At 43.8% G+C, this 27,100-nt stretch overlaps 1 protein-coding gene across 3 annotated transcripts in view; it reads left to right on the top strand.

The window, feature by feature from the left end:
• SLC39A10 (solute carrier family 39 member 10) overlaps window positions 1–27,100 on the top strand; it is a 58,017-nt gene that overhangs the window by 8,134 nt on the left and 22,783 nt on the right. For all 3 annotated transcript variants that reach the window (XM_053360519.1, XM_053360510.1, XM_053360500.1), the window contains 2 exons: window positions 21,686–22,711; window positions 24,840–25,047. In XM_053360519.1, the coding sequence (XP_053216494.1) occupies window positions 21,695–22,711; window positions 24,840–25,047 (1,225 nt within the window). In that variant the 5' untranslated portion in view covers window positions 21,686–21,694. The remainder of the gene's footprint in view (window positions 1–21,685; window positions 22,712–24,839; window positions 25,048–27,100) is intronic.

The following is a 27,100-nucleotide window of genomic DNA, read 5'->3' as shown; positions in this document are numbered from 1 at the left end:
TGCTAAATATTAACAAGCTTTGGCTCTCTAGAAAATTCAAATTCTGCATGAAGTTATTAAATCTCACATACTGAAAATCCCAGAGGATATCCAGAATTTGCAATGAAATCCTGGGTGGTATTAGCTCTGGAGATGGGGCAAATGAGCACTCAGCCATGAAGCTCATCTCGCTACTTCTAAGCATACAGCTTTTGGGGGTGAAATATATCCACTTACGCTATCTTCAGGCAAAGACAAGCTATAAAACATAAAGGCTTGCCTCCCTGGATGCAATTATGGGGATGTAAGTGAACATTTATAATTTTTATCTCGTTTTCTGCTATGTCATACATCAAATATTCAACTTTGTATTTTGGATCTTAGCGCGAAGAGGTGGAATGCAGCAAGCTAAGGCATTCAGGACCATAATTGTCCTGTGTTAAGCAGTATTTTAGGTAATTACACATTCCAACGTCTTTTAAGGATTTGTGGGATGCTATGCCAGTTTCTCATTGAAATGTGTAATTTAAACGTATCTTATAAGGCGGTTGGCTTGAATCAAAGAAGGAAAAACTTGGCCCCAAAGTTATCCTGTCCTTTTTTCATTTAAGATAAATCAGAGTATATTCAACTCCCATATATAGCATTATTAACTAGGAAATATACTTGATCCTAACTTTGGATTTTTAAAATCTCGATTCTGCAGTGGATATGATGCTTTGACTTTGTTAATCTTGGAACAGGAATGGGGCACAGGACACAACCTTATATATGCCATTTTGGTTACATTTCAGTCAGTGTTAGAAACCAAGTTATAAAAGCTACCTTTGCCATATGGCTCCTTAAACCCAGGTTTCATTTTTTTAAAAAAAATATTTATTAAGATTTTCGAGTTTAATACAATAAAAAAAGACAAAAGGTCAAAAAGAAAAAGAAAAAAAACAAGAAGCAGAGAAAATTAAAATCACATAAAGTTCACAAAATCTATTTTCCAATAACATATTTCCCTGACCTCCTCATACCCCCCTTTCTTGTATTCCAATTTAAATTATTAATTCAGCAAATCCTTATCCATAATTTTTAACCTATTTCTTTAACATGTTATTATTTTACTTTTCCTCTTTCATTTATTTCCTCAATTTATTTTTGCTAACCTTATTTTCCTTTAATTTAGTCCGTTTTAAAACAAACCAATTTTACCTTATCCAAACTTCAACATCAACACTTGTACCTCAATACACATTCTTAAAACATTCTTTCTAAAGTCGACCCAGATTCCCTTCCACGAATTTCCCAAATTTCATACACATTACCAAAACAAAATGAAAGCAAAAACACATTATAATGATGTACCCTTTGGATTCCCAAGCCCACACCCCCCATTCCCGGTTTCAGTCCCCCACAAATATCCACCAGTCTTAATCTAGTATTAGCCTGGAGACCTCACATCCGAGGCTCTTAATTCTCTCTCAATTCTTCTCTGCTGGTTTTTCTGATAGTCCTTAAAATTAAACACCAAATCTCGGAGAGGCTCTGGCCCTTCAGGATCCATATTTCTTCCAACCAGTCCTCCATACTTAAAGGTGGGGCCCAAATCTTGTTTCTTCCTCCTTTCAAAACCAAATGTCCCCAAGGCTCCAACCTCCACCTTAAGCAAATTTGTAATCCTTAGGTCTTCAGATCTCCACATTAGGAGATCTCTCCTTTTTTCCATCTCCAATTCAGGCCAGATTTTCCACATCAAGTTCTTATTTTCCTTCATTGCCATCATATCAAACCTCAAGTCCTCTTTCATCATCTGCAGAATTACAGTTCCTCCTTCCTTTTCTTCAGGGACAACATATGTCTCCTTCTCCAAGTTCTCAATGTTGTCAAGTTTCTCTTTCTGTTCAGTTGGATAAACTTCCTGATTCAAATCCTTATCGGGTTCCATGATATTGTTTACAGTTGAGTCCAGAGTTGTAACATTTATAGCCAAAACATCAATTTGGCCTTGTAACTTTCCCAAGAGAACAAAGACTCTGTCCAATTCACTTAAACCCAGGTTTCAGACGCACTAACAGAATGTTTAGGCACTTAAAAAAACCAACAAATTACAAAGCTGAAAATGAATTGTGTATATTGTCAGCTCTAAGTAAAATCTGACTTGCGCCATATCAAGGCAGCAAATAAATAAATAAATGCTGTTGTGTGCCAGCCAACCAGATGGTGGAGATGTCAGGCCCCATCCTAGTCCCCAGGCATCTTCACTTGGCCAATAGCTAGGTGCAAAATGCACCTGGCATTTGAACACTGATTTCAGTGTAACTGAGACATGGGACCTAGGGCTGGGCTGTGTAGATAGGAGAGGGCTTGATTCTCTCTTTTTTGTATACAATTGGTATTAAGGTTTCTGTTTTACAATTTAAGATACTCATTTTGCATCCTTAAGATATCTGTGACTTCCCTACTTCTCTTTCCATGGTTCATTTTGCAATATATTGCCAGGTCAAAAGTTAAGAGACAGATACCACAATATGGATTTCAAAGCAGTTTTGGATGATACATCAATATATCACCCAGCCCTAGCCTAGACATACCAATGTGGTGACCTAGGGTAAGGTGCCATTTGGCGATTCGCTTATATAGCAAGAGTTTCTAACCCTGATTGTGGAACTTTAATGCCCATAACTTACTGGGTAGAATACAGCATTATGTTGAGTTGATAGTTGACTTCCGCTAGGGCAACAGTTTAGTTGAATCCGGCCAGTCGTATAAAATACATGTTCAATGAATTATACTCTTTAATCATAGAAGTGTGAAGTTACATGAGTTCATTGGTTTGTGTGTGGTGACTTCAGGCAAAAAACCCTTCTCCAAGCACATGATATGTTTGAATAATACTGAGAAGAATTTGTGAAGGGGTTCGCATTGTTAAGAATTAAAGTGGACAAATGCTCTTAGTGGGATGAGTTGAGGGGAAAGGATAGATAAGTGCATTGATTTATTCAAACGGCTGCATATTCTGTGCAGAATTCGAGTTAGAACTTTTTGCGAAAAACCGTGAGTAAAACATTTCAAAATGTAACAAAACTAAACTGTATTTAGTTTACTTATGGACAAACGTAAACATGTTGCTTTTTCAAGAGGATAATATTGTGGTACATGTAATGCTAATACACAGAAATGTGGTTTTTCTTATTTAAAAGTTGTAATAGTCTAATTAGGTAATGGATGTGATCAGAATGCGGTAAATATGGAATGTGTTAATAGAAATATCCTTTTAAATTATATTAAAATAATTCAGTTGGGAAGTGAAAACAGGATTTGCTCTGTTTATTTCTGTTTTTGTTTATTTCTGTTTTACTACTATATCTGCTCACTACTGCCAGTTTTAAAAGGAGTTTTAAAATGTAGACATAGAGATGGAGTAACACATAACAAAGTATAATTTATCTTTGATCTAATAAAGTTTTCAAATCCATACACAAGAATGCAGATTTACAAAATGTATTGGGTTTCAAGAGACACTGCTACTTATAAAAAAAAGGCCATCCTCTGTAATACAACAATTTTAAAATATATTTGTATAAGTTTAAGACAGGGTAGATAGAGTTAAGATTATACGGATTACAATACTATATATGTCTACTAAGTCCCACTAAGTTCACTGGGCTTACTCCCAGGTAAGTGGGTACAGGATTGCAGCCTTAAATCAGCAGGTGGGGATAGTGGGAATAACATTTATAACAAGTTTCCCGTAGTGTAGTCCATGCATTTCTGGAGCAAAAGTGCATACTGGTCTGTTGCTATGGCAATTAAAGCAAGTTGGCTTGCAACCAAATGCAGGAATTATACTATCTAGCAACACAATCGATATCTCTGGTTGTGCATCCCAAGTGCCTTTTTCACTACACCATTGAATCCTCTTAGAGACTTTTTGTATCTGCCTATAATTTCATGTGCTTGAAGGTCAGATACTGTTTTTTGTTTGCATGGAGAATTAGGCTTTCATTGAGTGGGTTTGTGAGCTTATTTACGTGACTGCCTTGCAGTTTTCAACCAGTGTGCCATGATACCCTGGAGTGCCTTCAGTGATGGTCCGGGTGCTGCGGGCAACACTGGCCTCTGTCCCTCTTTCCTTCCCTCCTCCTCTGATGCCCTCTCAGGTCTCTGCCTCCCAAAGGCTTGCACAGCTGTTTGTTGTAGCAGCCCTGGCTACAAGCTCCCCAGGCGAATGGTGCCTCTGGGGCTGGCCAGGGGGTTCTTCCCAGGCCCCTGTGGGGCATTGTCTCTTTGGCGCCTCTCTTGGGGACAGAGGGGCAGCTCAGAGACCAGGGACGGCAGCTGCGGCTGCCCAGAGGACTCCCAAGGAGAGGGGAGAAGAGGAGGTTGAGGGAATACTCCACAAGGGGAGGGTGTTTGAAAAGGGGTGAGGGGCTTCCAGCTTTGTAGGCAAGGGGTGGAGTAACTGAGCTGAGTCCCACAGGGTGCTGCAGAAAAAAGGTAGTTGGTCAAGGGAGCTGTGGACCCCAAAAAGGTTGAAAACCTCTGCCTTACTTTCTTTTCTTGCACTGTCAGAAAATGCCATTTCTGCACGCAAAGCGGCCTTCCTCTCCTGAACAGACAAATCTGTGTCCATCCCAGTGTGTTTGATTGAGATTCATGAGTTCAGTTTTATGAGAGAAGTGTAGAATTTAACATGTTTATACAAAACCAGGATTCACACCATTGTTAAAAAGCAACATATAATGGAACAGCTCTTTAAAACTCCCAATTTTAGCTTTTAAAAGTGCACCAGTTTTTATCCACTCTAGTTTGCAACATCCATCCAGGTTTTTGTATGCATTAGAAATCTTCAGAGCACTCTCATATTAATACCAAAATACATCAAATCTTTTATTTTTGCTCTGGTCAAATCTTCTGAATTCATTATTACGGGCTGTTCTGTAATCTCTACCCATTATCTTTTGATTCCAGTCAAACCATCATTTCTTTTAAATCTTAAAAGTTTGAAGCTAATTAGCAGCATTAACCAAACTAAAGTGTTGTTGTTTTTTACTGTTTAAAATGTTGACCAGTTTAAAATATGCTCTTCCATTTCAGCTGGCAGTTTGTATTGGGTTCATTATTTAGTTAATTATTATTCTTTGAGTAAAATAATTTCTATACTGCCTTTCAAGAATAAAATTCCACCCAGGGCAGTTCACATAAAATAGAATAGAGAACGCCATATTATTAAAATTAGCAATCCAACATCATTCCAGGGATAGTTCAGTCAGTAGACTGTGGGTTCAAGTTCCACACTGGACAAAAGATTCCTGCATTGCAGGGGGTTCGACTAGATTACCCTCGTGGTCCTTTACACAATTCTATGATTCTATGGAAAATACAGCCTAATACAGTCACCAAGACCAGGGTCGTATAGTCAGGTCAGATCCCCAGGAACAGTTAGTTCCTGCAAGACAAAGTAAAAAAAAGGTTATTTTATCCCAGCTGGTTATGCCATAGCATTCCCTGTATGTATGAATGAATGAATAAGACATGTTGAATGTGTAAACAGAAACGTTAGTAATTGGATCTGACTCATTAATGGGACTTCCTCATCTTGAGAAGATAAATGACAAACGTCTTTGGAAATTCTCCAGCCACCTTGCCATGCAACATCCCCCCGCCTCCCCAACATATTTGATGCAGGGAAACCTAGTCCTCTTAAGCTTATAGAATTAGCTCCAACAGTTCTTTGGGTCCTGACCTATATTCCTCTTGTGGAACAGCAACTGTAAGTCTTTCAGAGTTGATGACCCTCCTGTAAAAGAGAGAGAGAAAGCTGACAAAGAACTCCTGATCTTGTGTTTTTTTCAGCGCAGCTTCAGCTTTCCATGTACTACTTTAACCTGTAAACACAAAAGAGGTTGGCACGAGTTCAGGCTTTGCTGTTTTAGCGAAAGCGTATTGGAACAGAACCTTTCGTGTTATGAGGAATGCTGTTGCATTTACGCTCGCATCTCATGCAGATGTTTACTTGCAAGCAAATACCGCTGAGGTCAGTGAGACTTGCTTCCCAAGTTCCCTTTTCTCCTATCTCTGCTTTTACAGTAAGGAACCGACCAAAAAACTTCAAAGCGCTGCTTCTGTTCAGCAAGGATATAATCTGATTTGAGGTCAAGAAGGGCGGTTCTGGAATGTCATTGCCAACATCATCATTAAATTGGCCCCTTGTACCCGAGCTGGTTTTGTGATGGTGTTTTCATGGGTCTGACTCTGCTTCTTATAAGAGTCTTAATGTGCTTAAATGTGTGTTGAGAGACTTTTAGGAAGTGCAGTTGCTTCAGTAACCAGGTCTAGACATTGATAGAGTCAGAAAAGGCATTGTTTTTAAAAGAAGAACAAATGCACCCCAGTCTTTCTTGGGAAGACACCATTATCCAGTCTCTTCTCTGCCCTAATATAATTGATGATAGCAGCTCATTTAGTAATACAGTGACACCTTGGTTGTCAAACTTAATCCGTTCCTGGAGTCTGTTCGACTCCCAGAACCGTTCGGAAATGAAGGTACCACTGTATATTGGTTTGTTCTTTTTTTCAGTTTGGAAACCACTTTAAACAATCAAGTACTGGGCTGTTTAACTGAATAGTTTCTTGGTCTGTTTCTTACAGGGAAATTAGAATGGAGGACCCCTTTAATACAGCAGAATCAGATGCAGATGAACTGGGCAAAGGAATACAGTACTGTGGACTTTGAGATGGGGAGTATGTAAAAATAACAGTGCAGGGCATATTAGAAATGTTGGTGGTTGTGATTTATACCCACAGTTGGAAGACAGCATGCAATCTGTTCTTCTGAAGCAGGGGCTACATATAAAGAGAAGCTGCTCTGGTGGCTTGGATTCCTTAAATGTGCAGATCATGCCAGCAAGTAGGGACTGGACCCCTTCAAATGAGAGTGGTGCTATAAGACTGATTTAATTTGAGTGAAACAGGTTTGCAGAGTCACTGTAATCACACTTCATGTTCTTTCTGCATGGAGGATATAATGTAGTTGTCACTCAATCCTCTGCACTCCCATAATATACGTTCTCTGCAAAAGACTAAAGGTCTATCTAGCCCAGGGGTCAGCAAACTTTTTCAGCAGGGGGCCGGTCCACTGTCCCTCAGACCTGGTGGGGGGGCCGGACTATATGGAGGGACGACGAATTCCCATGCCCCACAAATAACCCAGAGATGCATTTTAAATAAAAGAACACATTCTACTCATGTAAAAACACACTGATTCCCAGACCATCCGCAGGCTGTATTTAGAAGGCGATTGGGCCGCATCCAGCCCCTGGGCCTTAGTTTGCCTACCCATGATCTAGCCTGTCACGCTGTTGGCAATAATGGCCAGCAAGATACCTTTGGGCAGTGCTAGAAACTGGGATAGGAGTGCTAGGAGCTGTATGGCTCCTGGGACCTAGGTTGTGGGTGCCAAAACAAAATATCTAGGTGCCTTGTTTTTTATTTTTTTGCTGCCCTGTTACCAGGCCAGGCAGCCCCATGACAAAATAAATAAAATAAAACAAAATTGCTGCCAGGCAAATCAGGTGGTCTACAGGGTAGCGCAGCAGCAAAAAAAGCCCTTGGGATTCTTACAAGCATTGCCTGGTGGGGATGATTCTTTTGATGTCTCCAGCATCTGAGGTACAGAGCCTGTGAACATGTGAACTTCTAGCTGTTAATGCATGCTTAATTCATAGCTCTATCTTCCATAACAGAACTATTGCACTCATGTCCTGCTTATGAACTTGCCATAGGCATCTGGTTAGCCACCGTGAGAATGGAATACTGGACTAAATGATTCAGCAGGGCTGTTCTTAATCTTCTTAACTTCTGTCCTTATTTAAAAGCTATTTAAACTACTGTCCACCACATCTATTTTCTGCCAGTGAATTCAGCAAGTTACTCATTGAGTGTAGAAGTACTTCCTTCTGTCTGTCCCAACCCTACAACCAATAAATTTCACTACCTGACCTTGAGGATTTGGCCTCATTTGGATGTAACTTATCTCTGCTTATTAATCAGGACTTTCTTGTTGCACTGTAATGAAAGACTTTTTTGATTAATTAACCATGGTTTCCTGTTACAACAGGTTCGAAACAAATCAGGATTTCAAACCAAGTTCATAGTGCACTTCCAGATCCTAGTTTGTTCCTATCCTAGTAACCACGGTTTGCCAGTTCAGAGGCAGTATCGCCCAAACGTTTGTTAAAAAGAAAACTGATGAACTTGAATGTTACTTCAACCAAACGCACATATGCATGCACATCAAGAGCATTATATTGTATATATTCTTAGCATGATAACATCCCAAAAAAACCATTGTTCTGCAGAAGGGTGCAACTACCAGAGACCCTTCTCCCTTCAGCATAGATTAGCGGAAAGAATTGCAGACTCATGTTGTGTCTGGCTTGCATTCATGAGAGTCAGTTTAAGAATCATTATTCCATAAAAGCCATATGTTGTGTTAGAACTGGTTGTTCAGAATGTTTACAATATTACTCACTCCTGGCAAGTTTCCGTTAACTCTCCATGAAAACCTGCAGCGTCTCCATAATTCATCTAATGCTTACTTAGCAGACACAGTTTATATAACTTGCAACCTGAAGTCAGCAAAGCATCCCTGGTCTGATGCACAGAAAAGACCTGTTTCTAAAATACACAGGGCAATAACTGAGAGGAAGCAGCTGTCAAATGATAGCCAATGTGCAAACAGTTCATTGCACTTCCACCCTGATAGGCTGCTGCTTTTATGCTGCGCCAAACCATCCTTTAGTTTGCCAGAAACGTTGATTTGGTTGCATAACAATTTCACTGAGGGCAAATGAGGTTTATGGACTGTGGTCTAACTCTGAATAGTTTTGGTAGACTTCTGATGTTAGCACAAAACCAAATTTGATTGGCTGCATGATGTCTTCCACTTTTCTAGGGATGAAACTATACATGCTGCATTGAGTTCTGTGGTTCTTTTTAGGGATGGCTTTGCTTTTATAGAACTGATTTCCTGGAGGCTGTAAATTGAAGAGAGGGGAGGGGAGCATCTTACTTTATCCCCGCCCCCGCCCCCGCCATTTTCCCACTAAGAATATTCACCACCCAGGTCCTTTTATCTGCAAGGGAAAAGATGAGGATGCCTGGAATTTTTCTGCTGTGAGATAAAAGTAGCTGGGTGTAGGGGGAGGTTGCCAGATCATAGCTGTCAAGTGTCCCTTATTTGAAGGGATAGTCCCTTATTCCAGCGCCATGTCCCGCCGCTGTCCCTTATTGATGGATATTCCTCAAATGATGTCCCTTAAATTTCAAAGGAAGTAGCTCCTCTCCCTCCCTCCCTGCCGGCCAGGGAGGAGGAAGGCTCCAGCTGTGTTGCTTGGCTGTTTTGCTCACCCAATAAGAAGTCTAAGAACGACTGGGGGGTGGAGCTTGCATGCCTTGTGTGTGGCTAGTTAATGCAAGCTGAGGGGTTTTTTGAATGCTGGATGCCATTTTGTTGCACGTGCTGCTGCAAACTTTGCAGTGCAAAGCCAGGCTGGGGAGCCATCTTAAGTTGAGGCTGCATAGGCCTTGTGGTGCATGTGATTCAGGTTCTATTCAGTTGAACCTCTGGTTACAAAGTTGGTTGGACAGTGTTCTCGAAGCTACCAGCATGAGTTTGACCAGACTGCAGGAGGACAGGAAGACTGGAGTGCCTGGAACAGGTGAGGCTGCAGGTCCCTTATTTTGGCTGCTGGTTCCTTATTTTCAAATCTGTAAGTTGGCAGCTATGTGCCAGATGTTTGCCAAATGTAGTCCCTTGCAGGTCCGGTGTGCCCTATTTTAAATGTTTATTACATGGCGTTTTATTTCTTCTGCTATGGATAAGTTTATGGTTGCAGGTGAAAGCAACTTTTAAGGCTTTGGTGTTGAATGTGATCAAGCCATACCTCTTCCTGTGAGCATTGATTCTGGATGCTAGAAAACGCAGAAGGCAGTCGTAGCGTCCTTAGGCCAAGTCACGATCACCGCTAACCAGTGTTAGAAACTGAGATATAAAAGCTTTTTGGCTATGGCCCCTTAAACCTAGGTTATGGACACAGCAACAGAATGTTTATGCACTCCCCCCTTTTTTTACAAGATTAAAAAAGCTGAAAATGATTTGTGTATATTGCCAGCACAAAAAATTCAAAAAGCACAATGTGGTGGCTTCCCACTTCTTTTTGCTGCTATTTTGATTCCCTTGGGTTATTTCAGGTGTCTTTCATAGCCTTTTGAAAAATGGAAGCAGTGAACCATTCCAAAATGAAGGTATCAAAAATAAAAAGAGCACCCCAAATCAATGTATTTTGAGTACATTATTCTGGAGTAACTACCATTTCCCGATTCTGTACTGGCAACTGAAAACAGTTGCACAAGAGAGCAATACCATTTTCTATAACATTTTAAGTAAGTCACTTTTTTGAATAAGTTTGGTTTTGGTGTACTGTAGATTCCTTCTGTCTCCTACCCCCACTGGTAGTGCCATCACACCCTGAGTACAAAATAACTCCAGCTAAAATTTTCCGTTCATTTTTCATATGGTCTGGTCCTCCTCTGAAGATTGTAAAAAAAAAAGCAAAACCAAAACCAGGCTCCCACTGTCTCCCCCCTAATATTCTTATGTGGGTCCCTTCTCCAATCTTCAGAGAGTGGCTGCCCTTTGGCCTTGCTGTTTCCAAGTGCCTTAAAAGTTCCAGATGGCATGGCTTAAAACAAAAACCTAAGGCGTACAGCAAACAAAAATGTAATGTGTGAATATTCCCTCATTGCAAGCTTAAAAAAAGAAAGAAAGAAAACTGTGAGGAGAGTATAAGAAGCAGGTTTGCACTATATAGGAATAGGAGAGGAGTGTGTGTTTGAGCAGGGAAATCCAGATGTTACTTCTGTAAGACAGGTGTGGGGACATTTGGCCCTCCAGATGTTGCCGAACGACAGCTTGAACTGAACTACAACCTTTGCTGGGGTTGAAGGAAATTGTAAGTCAGTAACATCTGGCGAGACCAACGCTCTCCGAACCTGCCTTAAGATAGGCACTTTTGAATTCGTGCAGTTGGTTTTTTGCCCGCTCACTTAACTAGGAACAAATCAAGCAGAATCAGAAAGTTTGCTTGCATCTTGCTCCTGTATACTTAGAACGCAGCATCACTTTTTCCCCCCAGCAACAGAGAACTGGAAAACGGTGTATTGCTTTTTAGACAATGGGATTGTTGAAATGTCTGGTACTGGTTCTCAGAAATGGTGCTGAACGAGAGGTGAATTTGGTGCATTAAGTGGTAACCGGGACTTGCGTAACAAGCACGATGTCCCCCGAAGAAAAGGTAGAATGTGAAATTAGGGATGCATGACTACATTTCCAAGCATGGTCTTAAGTTCGGCCTTATGTGATAGTCACATGAAAGCGATCATGAGCTAGCAGAAAGGATTAGGATCATACTTGAGTCAAGGGTAAGATCTCAACAAGGGGAATTCTTGCTAATACTTAAAGCAATTCAGATGAGGCAGGCACTTCATGTTTTCAGGCTTTGCTGAGGACTTATTGATGTGTGTGACGGGGGTAGCAGCTCTGGGTGAAGCAGACAAGTCTCTGGCACTATAACTGAATGGCTTTACTGGATCTTCTCTTCAGAGTGCTTGTACACTTAGTGGAAATCTACCTGCCAGCCTCCTTAAGTTCCACTTGCTTAGATTTACTGCTTTGTATTTCAACAGAAGTCTTGCATATCTTGGCCATGCTATAGTAGGACCAGGATCCTTAGTTCCTTCCCGTCTCACATGGGCCACTTTAGACAGGTGGGCTGTGCTGCCTACCTGTCAAAACAGTGAGTGCAGTATTTCTCGAACCTGGGTCCCCAGTAGGACTGGGTGATAACTGTTTTTCAACATCATGATATATATCACCAGCTAAACATCTTGATAAGGGACGTGGGTGGTGCTACAGAGCCTAGGGCTTGCTGCTGATCAGAAGGTCAGCAGTTCGAATCCCCGCAACGGGGTGAGCTCCCGTTGCTCTGTCCTAGCTCCTGCCAACCTAGCAGTTGGAAAACACAAGTAGATAAATAGGTACTGCTGTGGAGGGAAGGTAAACGGCGTTTCCGTACGCTGCTCTGGTTCACCAGAAGTGGCTTAGTCATGCTGGCCACATGACCCGGAAGCTGTCTGCGGACAAACGCCGGCAAGATGAGCGTGCAACCCCAGAGTCATCTGCAACTGGACCTAACGGCTAGGGGTACCTTTACCTTTAAACATCTTGATGTCTGAAATAAGGATGGAGCTTTGTAGAGGCATGAGCTGGCTTCATGATTTTTCCCAGATTGTGATTTTTGCACACATCATGATTCACAATATATTGCCAGGTCAAAAATCATGAAAGCAATATCATGGATATGGGCTTCAAACCAGTTTTGGATGATATATCGCCCAGCCCTAGTCCCCAGCTGTCGTTGGACTACAACTCCCAGCATCCCTAGCTAGCAGGACCAGTGGTCAGGGATGATGGGAGTTGTAGTCTGGCAATAGAGCTGGAGGCCCAAGACTGAGAAGCACTGTCCTAATGTCACCATGATGTCAGTTGACCTAACTTTAAAGCAGGGTGGATTTCATGTAAATCAAATGGATTTAAATCACTAGTCAGTAAGACTTGATTTTTTTTTATTTGATTTTTTTACAAAAAGTCTCATTCTTGCTGGTAACATTTACAACCAGATGAAGGTTTCATTTTTGGGATAATAAATTTTCGGAGTGGTTTTTACAGTTATATCAAAAATTACTGATTTGGTTATACTATTAGAAACGCATAGACAGATAATTATGAAATTATTGTGAGGTTTAATAAGTTAACTTTATATTTGGACAACTTTTCTGCTGTACTTTATTAAAAGGAGAAAAATAATCATTTCCTTAATAACAATTTAAACAATTTATTTAACTAAAACAATAACATTATAGCATATGTATCCATGTTTGCTAACTGATGTGGTTAAACTGAAGGCTGAAGCCTTATCCTTGCCAGGGAATCGTTTGCCTGCGTCCCCAGGGCCGAAGAGAGAGCAAAAAGCACCAGGAAAGATTCTTCTTTGGAGAAAAAAGTTTTATTGAAATCTGTGCACAGAGGTGGCCAGTGGGATCGTTCCCAAAAGACTGGCCCATAGATACAAATAAACAAGCATCTTTATACCTGAGAGTCTGCCCATCTCTTCCCACCTCTTCAAATTCTCCAATCAGCTGGCAAGGTTAAGCTTATTTCCTTATATGGCATATGGCTAGCTAAACGCCCCTCCTTCCCTTGTTCGTGTGTTCTTCTCTTGCGTTACTGCAGCAAAGAGCATGTGCAGAGAGTAGTTCCTGGTTTGCAGAGCTCAAGTAATTGCAAAGAGGAAGTAGCTCACAGCTTGCAATTGCGGTTTTTGCTAGGTGCTTAACCACAAAAGCAGAAGTTAGCTTAGGTGCAGATAGTATTGAGATTAACCCTTTCAATTCCCTCCTCTTCTTTTGGACAACCTATCTCCTAGGTTCGTCCTGGTCTCTTGGGTTTATAATCCTGGGGGAGAACAATAAGGGCCATGATATTTTATTTTTATTTTTTGCATCACACCTTGTAAGCATTGCACCAAGCAGGGTATACAGAGGCAAAGAAGCAAAAGGATTAATAGCGGCCCTGCTAATAATACCACAATATGCCTGAGCCAACTGCCATGAGGCAGCCAGGAACATACCCAACCCCATAGATCACCTCCTGTAGTTTTCAGCGGGTTCCTGGCTATCATTGTTTCCATGTGATCAATGGTGGCTGAAATGCTGACATTATTATCTGGGACATATCTATTTTATTGCTGAAGGGCCCACTGATACTCGTGCTCTATCAGCTGCCTTGCTTCTTGGGAGGTTGTGTCCCACCTCTCTAAGGAGGAGCCTATCTTAACCAATTTTCCCACCTGTCCTTGTGGATGCTTAATACTCTCATGATTTCTTCCCAACACACTGTATCCGAAAGGGGCTTCTCCCTCTACATATATTAACATATACCCACAGGAATATATATCCACCCTTGCAGAGGCCTGACACACAGAGTGACTATATCAAAGAGTTCTGGCCCCAATATCAAAAGTCCTGGCGGTGCCTTAAAATTTGCTGGGAAAAAAGTCTCTACGTTGGGGACGCTGCCCGCGGGCGTCCCTCCCATCCACTTGTCCAGCAGGGCGGTTGTCTGGCGCTCTTCTGGAGATGGTTAGCTTCAGAGGATCATCAGGATTTGGTGTAACTGTCCAATCTAAAATAGCCTTCTTCACTTAAGTGTGGTGGACCCAAGGGGTGAGGTCAGGAACTTTAACAGCAGTGGGCCTGGGTCCACCTGTTAGAAAGAGAGAAAATCTCGGGAGAATTACTGCACATAATTATTAAACTGCACATTTTGACTAGCATGGGGGGTCATTGCAGAACTGAGTGGACAAAGGTTGGTCCATTGTCAGATCCTATTGACCTAGGTAGTCCATAGCGGGGAATGATCTCCCGTAACAGGCACCTGGTTACCTCGGACGCCCCCTCAGTTCTGGTAGGCCAGGCTTCAACCCATCCTGTATACGTGCAGATCGCCACGAACAGGTAGCGGTATAGTTCACAGCGGGGCAATTCAGTGAAATCCACAACAAGGTCTTCCATGGGTGCAGTTCCACTATGCTGAATCCCCGGGGGAGCCAAGGGTCCGGTTCTGGGATTATTCTTTTGACATAGCGGGCACTTCCTGGAAATCTGGGCTGCCAGTTGATAAAGGTGGGCTATGTAGAAGCACTGCTTCAGCTGTCTGGTTGTGGCATCTGGTCCCATGTGGGTGGACTCATGGTATCTCTGAGTAATCTGCCAAGAAAGGGACTCTGGAATCCATATTCTGTCATCATGAGTAAGGTACCATCCTTCTTTGGACATGGTCAGCCCCTGGGCATCTGCAGTGTCCCTCTCCTTTTGGTGTATATTGGCTTATCAGCGGTGTTCAAGATCCTTCCAGGGACCAGTGCTCCAATAACTGACGCGGGAGCTGGCTCCCGGGCTGCTTCCTTGGCCACTCTGTCTGCTAGTCGGTTTCCTCTGGCCACTTCTCCTAGTCCAGTTTTGTGTCCATAACAATGGATAACTGCCACTGCCTCGGGCTCCCATACAGCATCCAGAAGGTTCAATAAGGCTTGTGGGTGGGCCACCTGGTTTCCTCTGGAGGTAAGCAAACCTCTTTCCTTCCATAAGGCTCCATGGGCATGTAAAGTCAGAAATGCATACTTAGATTATAAATGTTTATCTTCTGTCCCTTTGCTAGGGTCAGGGCTCTGGTGAGCGCTGTTATTTATGCCAGCCGGGCCGACGTTCCAGGCGGGAGTGGCTGCACTTCGATCACTTGGTCTTCCAAGGCTACCACTGCATAGCCTGCTTTTCGCTGTCCAGCCTTAACAAAGCTGCTTCCATCCACAAACCATGAAGGCCAGTGGGGGTTTGCTTCATCTTTGAGGTCAGGCCTGCTAAAATATTCTTCATCATCTTTGCTTGGGAGAGGAAATAGGTACCCTTCATGTCAAGCAGAGCTGGGACTGCATGCGGGGTCACACAAACAGTGTCTTGGCCAAAAATAAATTTGTCTGCTTTGTTCAGTAGGGTGGCTACTGCCACAACTGCTCTCATGCACGGCGGTAAACCTTGCTCTGTAGGCGTCAGGTGCTCAGATAGGTATGCCACTGGCTGTTGCCAGCTTCCCAATTTTGGCACAAAACCCCTTTCGCTGTCCCTTGGTCCTCATCCACGAATAGAGTAAAGGGTTTCTCAGGATTTGGGATGCCAAGCGCTGGGGCTTGCTGTAGTGCCTTCTTCAAATCCACGAAGGCTTGCTGTTGTTCTGTGCCCCAAACAAAGGGGTCTCTCTCAGTTCCTCTGGTTGACTCATGTAGAGGCTTGGCAATGATGCTGTAATTAAATATCCATATCCTACAAAATCCTGCAGACCCCAGAAAGCCACGGAGTTCCCTGCAGTTCTTTGGTTCTGGTATCAGGATAATAGCCTGCTTCCTTTCTTCACTGGTAACAAAAGAGGTGTTTCACTGTGATTGGCATTGCCTCAAGATCCTATGTTGGAGCAGTCGCTCTAGATGCACCCACACTCCTTCAGTCGCCCTTCGTGGGATGGGATACTTATTTACTGCAACAGGATTGACAAATGGCTTGGGCTTCACAATTATTGGTGGGATATTCTTTGCCATTCCTGGGGGGTTCACTTGTTCCAGAATACTGGCGGGGATGGGTCCCTCCTCTTCTTTTACCATCATGAGGCGCCAGTACTCCCTCAGGGGTGCCTCCACAACCAGTTCCCCAAGTGACATAATGGACATTGTGGCTTCTCCCGATGGCTTTAAAAATAATTTGGGCTTGCAACTTTACCAACAAATCTCTTCCTAATAATAGAATAGGGCATTCTCTCTTCCAGTGCCCTTCCTGTCGGCAGATGGCGCACTGATTCCGTCCGAGACGGCTTCGCCCTCCTCCCCGGGCATTTCCTCTTTCCTGAGGGGTGGGGGTGGCTGCCTGTAATGCCATCAACTTCCTTGTTTGATACTTCTCCTTTTTTCTCTGGGCCTCCTCATCTCTCTGATTGCAAGTGGTTTGAGCTATTTCCAACATCTATTCCAGCCCATGGCCGATGCACCCCTCAGGCTTCTGGATTATTTTTTTTTTTTTTTGGCGAATATCGGACGCTGCCTGAGCTACAAAGGCAGCCTTTATGGCAATATCATCTGGGTTCTCCTCAAAGGTAGGGTTCTAATTTCTCCAATTGCACACATCAGCACTTGAAAAAGGCACATGTTGGACTGTATAAGTGCAAGGTGGTGCTTCCCCACCCTGTCTTGGGGGGCCTGGTGGGTCATACACTCTGCGTAGAGGCATCATTGCAGTCCCACCCTTTTTCTGTGCCTTATGGGACTTATGGAGGGACGCCCTGGTTGCTGCTAACAAATGGGAACTAACATCCACTTCTTTCACATAGGGTTGTACATACTGTTGCAATCTCAATTGTCTGATACTGTGTCCACATTTTTCCTTTCTTTGCTAACTCAATTAGTCCCTTCATAAACTCCTCATCATTCTCTTCCTCTTCGCTCTCTAATTCATCAACCTTGGAGGGTTCAGGCTGAGGGCCGGCTCCTCCCTGGTCCTGGGGCCCTGGGCCTGGGGGATTCGCTAGAGGGGCAGTTGGTGGAGCATAGGGTGGCGGCGGTTTAATGACTTCCCCCTCTTCTCCTTCCTCTCCTTCCGGCTCTGATATCACCGGGGGCTTTTCTGACTTCCCTGCCGGTTGGACTGCACAAATTGTATTTTGTGGGGCGTCGCCTCGGCAGGCTTTCAGCCACGGTGGATTCTTTTCTACATTGATTTTCCAGGTAGAAATATAAGGGATCTGGTCTGGGTGGATGTTCAAGATATTTTGATATAGTGGGTTGATTAGTTGCAAATTAAATCTGCCCTCCAAGGGCCAATTAGTTCCTTGGGTGGGCCAATCAACCTCACATCCTCTCTCTTCTCAATTTGAACCCAATCATCATGCTTCGTAGCTGCCTTCCAGTTGGTTAAAAAGCATTTCAGAGGACTACGTTAGCTTGCCCCAGACCCCATTTTTTTTTTTTTTTTTCAGATACTCCGCTCCTAACCGGGCTTAAGATCCTTTCACACACCAACCACTACAGACTGTGACTTGGCGAACTCGCGTTGCTAAGAAATGCACAGCCCTGCAATCGCTCGGCCAAGGGGACGCTAAGCCCCGGCCCACACTTGACAATTCAACCACTGGAGTATCTGACATGCAACATACAAAACACACCCTAATATAATTCCAACATGCAACACACAAAACACACCAAAATAATTTTCCCTCTGTTTCCCCTTTCCCCAACCTTACTGGCGGCACTCCACTGCCACCTGTTTCCCCTTTTCCCTTTTCCCGTCCCTGTCTGGCGGGGCGGCACCTTATTGCCACGGCCAGTTCCCTTGTTCCTTTTCTGGCGGCACTCTACTGCTCACAGCCAGACCCTTTATCCCTTTTCTGGCGGCACTCTACTGCTCACAGCCAGGTGAAGCTGTCCAGGCTTCCTACCACGCCCTTTCCCTTAGGGCTTACCTGTTCCGCTGCGGACCCCTCCTTCGGCCGTCCTCTTTTCTCCCTCGACCAGGTGTCTCACTCCGGAGCGGTGTGGCCGGCTCCCCCCACGAACAGGCAGGGGTGCGCACTTGGAGCCGCGAACGCCGGTCCGGGGCTGTTCACCTAGGTCGGGCCTGGCCCTCCCCGGCCCCCTGGGGTGGGGCAATTTCCGGCCAATGCACCAAAATGAAGGCTGAAGCCTTATCCTTGCCAGGGAATCGTTTGCCTGCGTCCCCAGGGCCGAAGAGAGAGCAAAAAGCACCAGGAAAGATTCTTCTTTGGAGAAAAAAGTTTTATTGAAATCTGTGCACAGAGGTGGCCAGTGGGATCGTTCCCAAAAGACTGGCCCATAGATACAAATAAACAAGCATCTTTATACCTGAGAGTCTGCCCATCTCTTCCCACCTCTTCAAATTCTCCAATCAGCTGGCAAGGTTAAGCTTATTTCCTTATATGGCATATGGCTAGCTAAACGCCCCTCCTTCCCTTGTTCGTGTGTTCTTCTCTTGCGTTACTGCAGCAAAGAGCATGTGCAGAGAGTAGTTCCTGGTTTGCAGAGCTCAAGTAATTGCAAAGAGGAAGTAGCTCACAGCTTGCAATTGCGGTTTTTGCTAGCTGCTTAACCACAAAAGCAGAAGTTAGCTTAGGTGCAGATAGTATTGAGATTAACCCTTTCAAAACGTGTTGTTGTTTTTAAACAAAAAAAAAACTTAGACAGAGTTTTAGCACACAAGAAAAACTTAAAACAAATCCTTATTTCCTGGTGAATAGCCTTTGGACTGTAATGTAACTTAAATAGAAAACTATCTTTAGAAATATTTTTCCTCCAAAGGCATTTTATTTTAAAAATCTAACTTAAATTTTAAAAATCTGATTGATTTATTTTTTATCCACCCTGCTTTAAAGGAAACAAATAAGACTACACTCTTGATTGCCACCACGCAGGTTCTTTTGGACCTGGAAGAAGGAGGAATGTGGACAGAATCTGCTTATGCATGCTCCACTGTTGTGCATGGGGACTGGGAACGGAACCCCTGCACAAAATTGCCCTGTATTTACTTTCTTCTGCAAGTGGTTCCGGCTGCAAACCCCGCTTTCAGCAGGAGTTGGCTGTTCTCTGGAGCTCCTGAACCAGGACTTGGCATTTGGTGGCACATTTAAAAAGGTGCTGAACGCAAGCCCCATTTACCAAAGAACAGTCGGGTGCACACTTTAAGGTTCTTGATTGGCCTGCCATCATACAGTACATGATTTCAGTTGCTGGGCGCATGAGTGAGGCTTTTGGGAAAAGGCCTCGCAGGTCAAATTGGGACTCCTTCTGGGCTCGGGGTGGAGGACTCATATGCCATGGTGAATTCTCTCTGTTTTCACCCATTGACTCAATATCCTCTCCCTTTTCGTTGCATGCCTTGCAGTGGTTGGGGTACCCAACTGAGAAGTACATGCAAGGAAGGCAGCAGTGGCAAGAAAAGGAATATATGTTCCTCCTTCCCCTGCAGTGATCTTCCTCTACTCCTTTGTCTCTGAGTGAAATGTGCTTCAGAAGGAGGATTTCCACCCAGCCCTGTTGTTTGATCCTGTACACTCAAGGCAGGCCCAAGTGATGCTGCTAGTATGATATTTGTCTTATGCCATATTCAGAAATAGCCCATTCACATCATTCATAGAAGCTGGGTGGGGAGGTTAAACAGTTACCCAGTCCAATCCTTACAAGGCAAGAGCCATTATGCATTAAAATGTCCCAGCAGAGCCTGGCAAGCAAGTCTTAGGGCTTACAGGGACCTTCTGTGACGGGAAAACCTGGCGTACAAAGAGTTTTTGAGGTTCTCTCCCGCCCTGCGTGCGTTTAATTTGTGCAATTGCTGCAGGCCGGCTGCAAGGCGCATACAGTTGTGATGGCGCAAGTTAAACACGTGCAAGTTGCGAGTCGTAATAAATGCACCAGTTGCTTTATTTTCTATAAAAGCAAACAAAATCCACCAAAACAATTTATAGTGTCGCGTATGAGCATGTTGTAGACTGGAGCTTAGAGCAGCCAGTTTGTCTACGGAAGCTGGAGGTTGAAATCTCCACTTCACTGTATCACTTGCTGCTTTTCAGCTAATTCAACCTCGCAAGATTGTTGTGAAGATACCACATTGTTTGGAGCTTCTTAGACGAACAGTTGCATTTAGAAATCAGTAGATGGGTGTCATTATAGCTGGCACCCTCCTCTGTTCCTCATGAGTTCCTTGGAATTTCCTTGTGGCTAAATTCCTAGGGTCGTCCAAAAGTTAATATATATTTTTGCATCCCTTCTTCAATATGGATTTTTTTTTTGTCTTCTTATGTCTAAGATAACAAAAGAGACGTAACTGGGGGGGAAACCAAACAATTCGCTGTTTGTTCCTGGGGTCTGCCAGAATGGCATTATTTAACACTTTGTACAAAACTTGAACCTTTGAACCTTTTCGTAAATGATGCTGTCTTCACTTGAACAAATTCCAGCTTTTACATATTGGCAGCATGGAAACCTCACTGAGGTTAGTGGAACGTCATTCTGAGCTTATAAAAATGGGAGCAGGTAAGTGGTCGATGTGCCTTTTGCTGTCTTGAGTTTTGAAGAAGAAGTCCTCTGAAAACTTTCTGTTCAAAATGCTGATTGGGAGAGCCTGTTTTCTGTAGTAAGTATGTACACCTATGCAGTTTATGAGTGTTTCAGTGTGAGTGTAAGACAGACTGAGGGAGAGGGAGAGGGAGAAAGTATAATTTGCAAGGATCTTAGTTTTGGAGTATTGAAATAATAATGCCACTTCAGGGCTCAGAATTGTGCAGTGTTCTCATGAACGGGCATTTAGCAGAAAAGCTATGACTCACTCTCACTTTTGCTTTCTACTGTAGTCGAAACTGCTTTGATCCTTAGACCTTTTAATTAAATAAAAGGAGAGCTGTGATTTTCTCCTCCTGTAATGAGGGTTTTTATTTGAACCTCCGGTGCGTGTGACATCAAAGAAATGGATGGCTGGCCAATGTACTATAAAGAGACTTCAAATGTTGATTGCTTTACTATAGTTAAAGTGCTTTGATGGCTTAGAGTTTGAACGTACATTTCCAGTTCACTTTTTAGGAATGGCTGTAATAGTCTGTTTTGCCAAAGAAACAATGAAGAGTCCAGTGGCACCTTAAAATACTGAAAAATACACTCTTTTGTGTTACCAGTTTTTATGGGTTAGATTCCAGATACCTTTGACAACATAGATGCTAGCCTAGAAAAGCTTATACCTTAACAACCTTACTTACACCTTGTAAAAATCTTCTAAGAAACTCCAAACGTAAAGATAATTGCAAGGCTTTCTTGAGAAGTTTTGCCTACTGCAAATGAATAGGTGGTGGTTTAGAAAGGTAATTGCTGTTTGGTTTGGTTTTGAAGGTTTGTATGGGATCTTGCAGAAACCATGCAGCTCTGAAGTCATTTATTGTCAGAAATACTTCGGGGTCAGATTTAACAGCCAAGTGTTTTCTTTCCTTTTCTTTCAGGAAACAGAAATGAAGGTACACATGCACACACAATTTTGCCTCATTTGCTTGCTAACGTTTGTCTTTCATCAATGCCACCATTGCCACGAAGATGGACACGACGAAAGTGCCGAGGTCACAACCGCAGCGTCACAGCCGCACAGCCACAACCACAATGACTATCAGATCTCAGAGAAGGCTGAAGAGAAACAGAAATACTACATTGAAAAACTCTTTGACCGCTACGGCGAAAACGGAACACTCTCGTTTTTCGGCCTGGAGAAGTTGCTGACGAGCCTGGGCCTGGGAGAAGTGAAAGTAGTGGAAATAAATCATGAGGACATTGGCCACAATCATGTTTCTCACTTAGATGCAATAGAAGTACAAGAAGGACGGCATTCCCACTCCCACCACCACCACCCTCCTCATTCCCATACTCACTCAGAGAACCAGACCATGAACGAAAGACCTGCCAAAAGAAAGCGGAAATGCGACCCCGAGAAGGAAGCAGCGGAGCCATCTTTAAAATCTGACAGCAAACACACCCACGACCACAATGACCACAGGCACCACGAGCGCCGGCTCCATCACCTCGGCCGCAACGGTACTCGCCACTCCCATAACGATTCCACCAGCGCCAAGGACCACAGGGGGCCCAGCCACGAACCTTCGACGGAGACCAACATGACTCAAGAGCAGCCCGAAAAGTCGCACAAAGACAACAGGAGGACACGGAAGGAAAGGAAGAAGAGAAACGGGGCTTCGGTGGAGGCGGCACAGGGCTTTACTCCCAGCCACGAGTCCGCCAAGCAGCACGGACACAACCGGGTTCACAAAAACGGCCATGCGCAAGACACGGCCCTCTCGCACCCGCACGAGCGTGATCGTGATCGTTCGCCTGCCCGCGGGCATCCAGACCCGAATCCCGCCAGTGGAGACGGGCATCGCCGTGGCAGGAAGCACGGGCAGATCGGCATGAGGAAGCGTGCCGTCCTCTCAACACACCCTCACAAGGACCATAATGGAGATGAGCACCACCACGAAGAGGTCAGTGTTAAGCCTGAGAAGGCCTGGGATGCAAAGTAGCACACAGGCAAAAGAACCAGTACAGTAGCACCTCAGCTTACATAACCCTCTGGTTACGTAAACGTCACGTTACGAAAGTGGCAAACCCGGAAGTACCGGACCGGGTTTTGGCACGTGCACAGAAGCTGTCTAGTGCCCCGCGCGCATGCGCAGAACAGTGATCCTCAGGTTGCAGAAACCTCGGGATCCAGCCGGACCTCCGGAACAGATCCCGTTCGCAGCCGGAGGTACCACTGTATGCCGATGGCTGAATGTTAGAAGCTCAGATATACATAAACCAGGCGCCAAATAGCTCCTTAAACCAAGGTTACAGTTCCTGAAACGGAATGTCTGGTTGCCGTTTTGGGGTGAGATGGCTCTAAAGCCGTGGTTCCCAATGTGGGACATGCCCCACAAGGGGGGCAATTTGATTTTTAAGGGGGGCAGTTTGGAAGCTTGTTTAGACCAAGTTAATGGTCTTTTAGGTTTCCTCCACATGGAATAGGAGTTCACTTTTTGAATCATCATCAACATATGTCACGGGGGGGGGGGGACAACCAGAATTTTAGAGATGCTTAGGTGGGGCATGGCTAAAAAAAGGTTGGGAACCACTGCTCTAAAGCCTTGTTTTTCAAATGATGGACTGACCGATTGATTGTCAGTTAAAACATCTGCCTAGTTCAGATGACAACCTTGAGCTAGGTTAAGAGCTTTGAGAAGAAAAGTCACTTGATCCAGGGACAATCCACACATATATTGGCCCATTCCTGCCTTTTTTTCCTTTAATGGTGACACGGACCGTTCACAACGTAGGGATGTTCTTCACCACCGTGAGCAGGCAGTGGGGTGGGGGTAAGTGAAGATAAGCTGCAGCAATTAACTATAACATTGCTCACTGCTCCTACTTGGGCTGCACAGAGAAAGTATTTTGGTTCCCGAAATTCATTCCGATGGTGCAGATATGATATAACCGATAGAATTCTACAGGATGTGTTGTTAGTGTGTGAAAACAGTCCAGCTACAGTGATCCGCAGGTTTGAAAACCAGGTTTGTAAAGACATTATTATTGCCATTATCATTCGTTTATATTCTCTGTCTTTCCCCCAAACTGGGATGCAAAGTGGCTTACACTAATTAAAACAACCCAGATAAAATACAGAAGGCTAAAAACCCATGGCTTCAAATTCCCAGGTTGCAGAAACTTTTCTTCCACCATCGGATCAGGTTTTTCCTGTGTCTTTTTCCAGCTGTAATAATTAGTATTTCATCTTCGGTAGACCCAAACTATATTTCTGCTCCTCTGGGAGGATTTCAAGAAACGCTGTGTCCACATAATTTCTGGTTTAATCTTTAAAATTCTCAACAGATTAACTGAGAAACACCAGACACAAATAAATAAAATAATGGGTACTCATTTAATTAATTGACACATTTACCCCACTCTCCAGCTCCCATATCTATGATAGTAATACAGTTTATGCCCTCAGTCTCAACAGTTTAAGGTTGTGTGCACCCCATGCATTTAAAGTACGTGGCTTCTCCCGAACAGTTCTGGGAACTGTAGTTTTACCCCTTCTACAGAGCTGCAGTTCCCAGAACCCTTAGCAAACTACAGTTAACCCTGATTCTTCAGGAGAGCTAATGATGCTTAAACGTGCTTTGAGTGTATGGTGTGTGGTCAGCCTTTAAACACATAATGCTAAAGGAAAAGGGATTGGGAGGAAAGAGAAGAAAGCAAACTCGGGATTTCGCTCTTAGGTACAGATCCAGCTAGGGTGGAAAGAGTTTAAAAAGAGGAGGAACAAAAAGTTGCTTATTTGTCAGCTGAGCTGATGGAGAGGTCCCTCAGCTCTCTCTTTTCTCTCTCTCTGCTTTGCTCCTCTACTGTTAATGTTCTTCAATAAACTGTATGCCTTTCTTAATATGGCTTTTCCCCTTCTCGCTCCTACTATTGTGCCAAATTCTCCATTTTCTTTCGCACCTTTTTGGAGCGTGTTCTCCTTTTAACTTTTTAACTCTTTTGTGTTTTGTACAACCCCCTTGCTTCCAAACGGGAACTATCCTGACCATTGTTAATAATTGCCTTCTTCCTGACTTTCCTTTTTTGCAGTGTTTAAACTTCACTCAGCTGCTAGCGCATTACGGCCTTCATCCCACCTCTCCCATTTCCCCCAGCTTGTTTACATACCTGTGCCCAGCATTGCTGTATCAGATTGACAGGAGACTTTGTATTAAACATTATGAAGATCTGGTGATTGAAGACTTGAATAAAGGAAGAAATGCATCGCTTGGGAACATGGAGAAAACTGGCGCATCGGGTGAGGAGATTTGTGATAAGATTCGTGTCAAAGAAACGGGGAGAACTTGCATTTTTGCTTCATTATTTCAGCCTTGTTAATGATGTTTCGCATTGTTAAGTAAAGATCTGATGCAGACACTTTAGTTAGTAACACACATTGTGACAGCTTTGTTTTGCTGTTCTTCTATGGTCAAAGTCAGGCCACTTTAAATACCAGAAGCCACCTCTTTCACTCCTGTCTCTGAACAGGCATATGAGTTCCGTAGAATTACTGTTTCTTCCACTTCAGGGCTTCTGCTGAAGCCTCCCTTTCTGACATCCATTGAACTTCACTGCTTTGAGTAGAGGAAAGACACGCCTTTCCTGAGAGAAGGGTAGCATCCTAGCCTATTGGGCCACACAGTCTTCAGGTTTGCAGTACTTTGTGATAATAGATTCAGGCTGGACTCCTGTGCGCCCCAGGACATCACAGTTTTTGTTGACATTTGTTCACACAGAGCATTCCCTGCTGCAGGCGACCAGCCCATGCGCCTTCAGCCATCTATTAGACAGTACAGTGGTACTTCAGATTGCATACGCTTCAGGTTACATACGCTTCAGGTTAAAGACTCCGCTAACCCAGAAATAGTGCTTTAGGTTAAGAAATTTGCTTCAGGATGAGAACAGAAATTGTGCTCCGGTGGCACGGCAGCAGCAGGAGGCCCCATTACCTAAAGTGGTGCTTCAGGTTAAGAACAGTTTCAGGTTAAGTACGGACCTCCAGAACGAATTAAGTACTTAACCTGAGGTACCACTGTATTGGTTTTTTAAATCCTTTGTCCGAGGGCCATTGCACATGAAACTCTTCTATTTTAAAAGGGTCCCCTGATGCATCTGCTTCCAGACAGCCGGCTGTTTGTTCCACAGTGGCTTTGCCACGCAGATTGGAAGATTTCTTCCACGCCAACGCAAGCCAGTTTTGTTTTGTGCAGACAAAATCCTCTGATCTATTAGCCCGCTACGCTTCAATCGCTTCCCACAGAGAGGCAGTCACCACCTTTAAAATACAGATCCACAGTGCTTGTTTAAAGCACATTCGGCTCACATTTGAAACACATGATTTCCTCCAGGGAATCCTGCGAACTGTAGTTTGTTAAGGTGCTGGGAGCTGTAGCTCTCTGAGGGGGTGGCCAACTACAGTTCTCAGGATTCTTTGGTGTATGTAATGGGCTTTAAACGTGTTGGATGTGCTTCAAATGTATGGTGTGGGTCTGCCTGCGCTGCACATTACAGGGTAACAATTTTGTGGGTACCAGCTCTCATATATATATATGTATTCAAAAGTTACAATACAGTTACAATACAATACATTTTCAATCAATATATCCCCTCCTCAGACATCTCTCTGATGATGGTGGCATTAAAATGTCCTGTTCTTCTTCAGTAAGAGAAAAACCCTATCAGAACGCCTCACATACCATCAGTGACTAATCAAAAGCATTTCCCCAAAAAAGATACCTTTGACACGATCCAATCTGGTGGGTACCAGCTCTCAGTTGTGGCAATGACATGCCCGTGTTCTTGATGAGGCTAAAAGGTTTATCTGAGTTGGCAGCTTTTGCTCCACAGAACAAAATGAGCTAACGGCCTTTAGAAAATAGTAATTCTTTAACTGAGGGAGGTCTTTGGACATAGTCACAGCTGTTTGCATTGACCTCTTCAGGGTGACAATTTTCTGCTCCAGCATAGACTCATCTACCTGTAGCTGGGTGATGATTCCATAAGTAGGACTTCCAGACGAGGAACCCATGCACAATAGCTGTGATTGGGTGTTCACCTAAATCTGTGATTATTAAATGGGATGGGGCTGTGCATGCAACTCAGGCCCCCATTGTCTTCATGGGCATCGGCTCTGACCTCTTGTCAGGCAGGGAAGGCTGCAGGGTGTTTTTTGTTTGTTTATGTTACCTTCAATGCAAATAGAACCCTTCCACATGATGGGGGAACCCTGCTTTTTTAGGGTCACTTACTGTCTGAAGGTTTCTGCTGGCGTTGAAGTGAACACAAGTAAAAGCACCCTGCAGATCTAACCT

Source organism: Podarcis raffonei, chromosome 1, assembly GCF_027172205.1.
Source record: "Podarcis raffonei isolate rPodRaf1 chromosome 1, rPodRaf1.pri, whole genome shotgun sequence".
Lineage (NCBI taxonomy): Eukaryota > Metazoa > Chordata > Lepidosauria > Squamata > Lacertidae > Podarcis > Podarcis raffonei.
The sequence above is the reverse complement of the archived record's forward strand: the minus strand, read 5'-3'. Positions and strand labels throughout refer to the sequence as shown.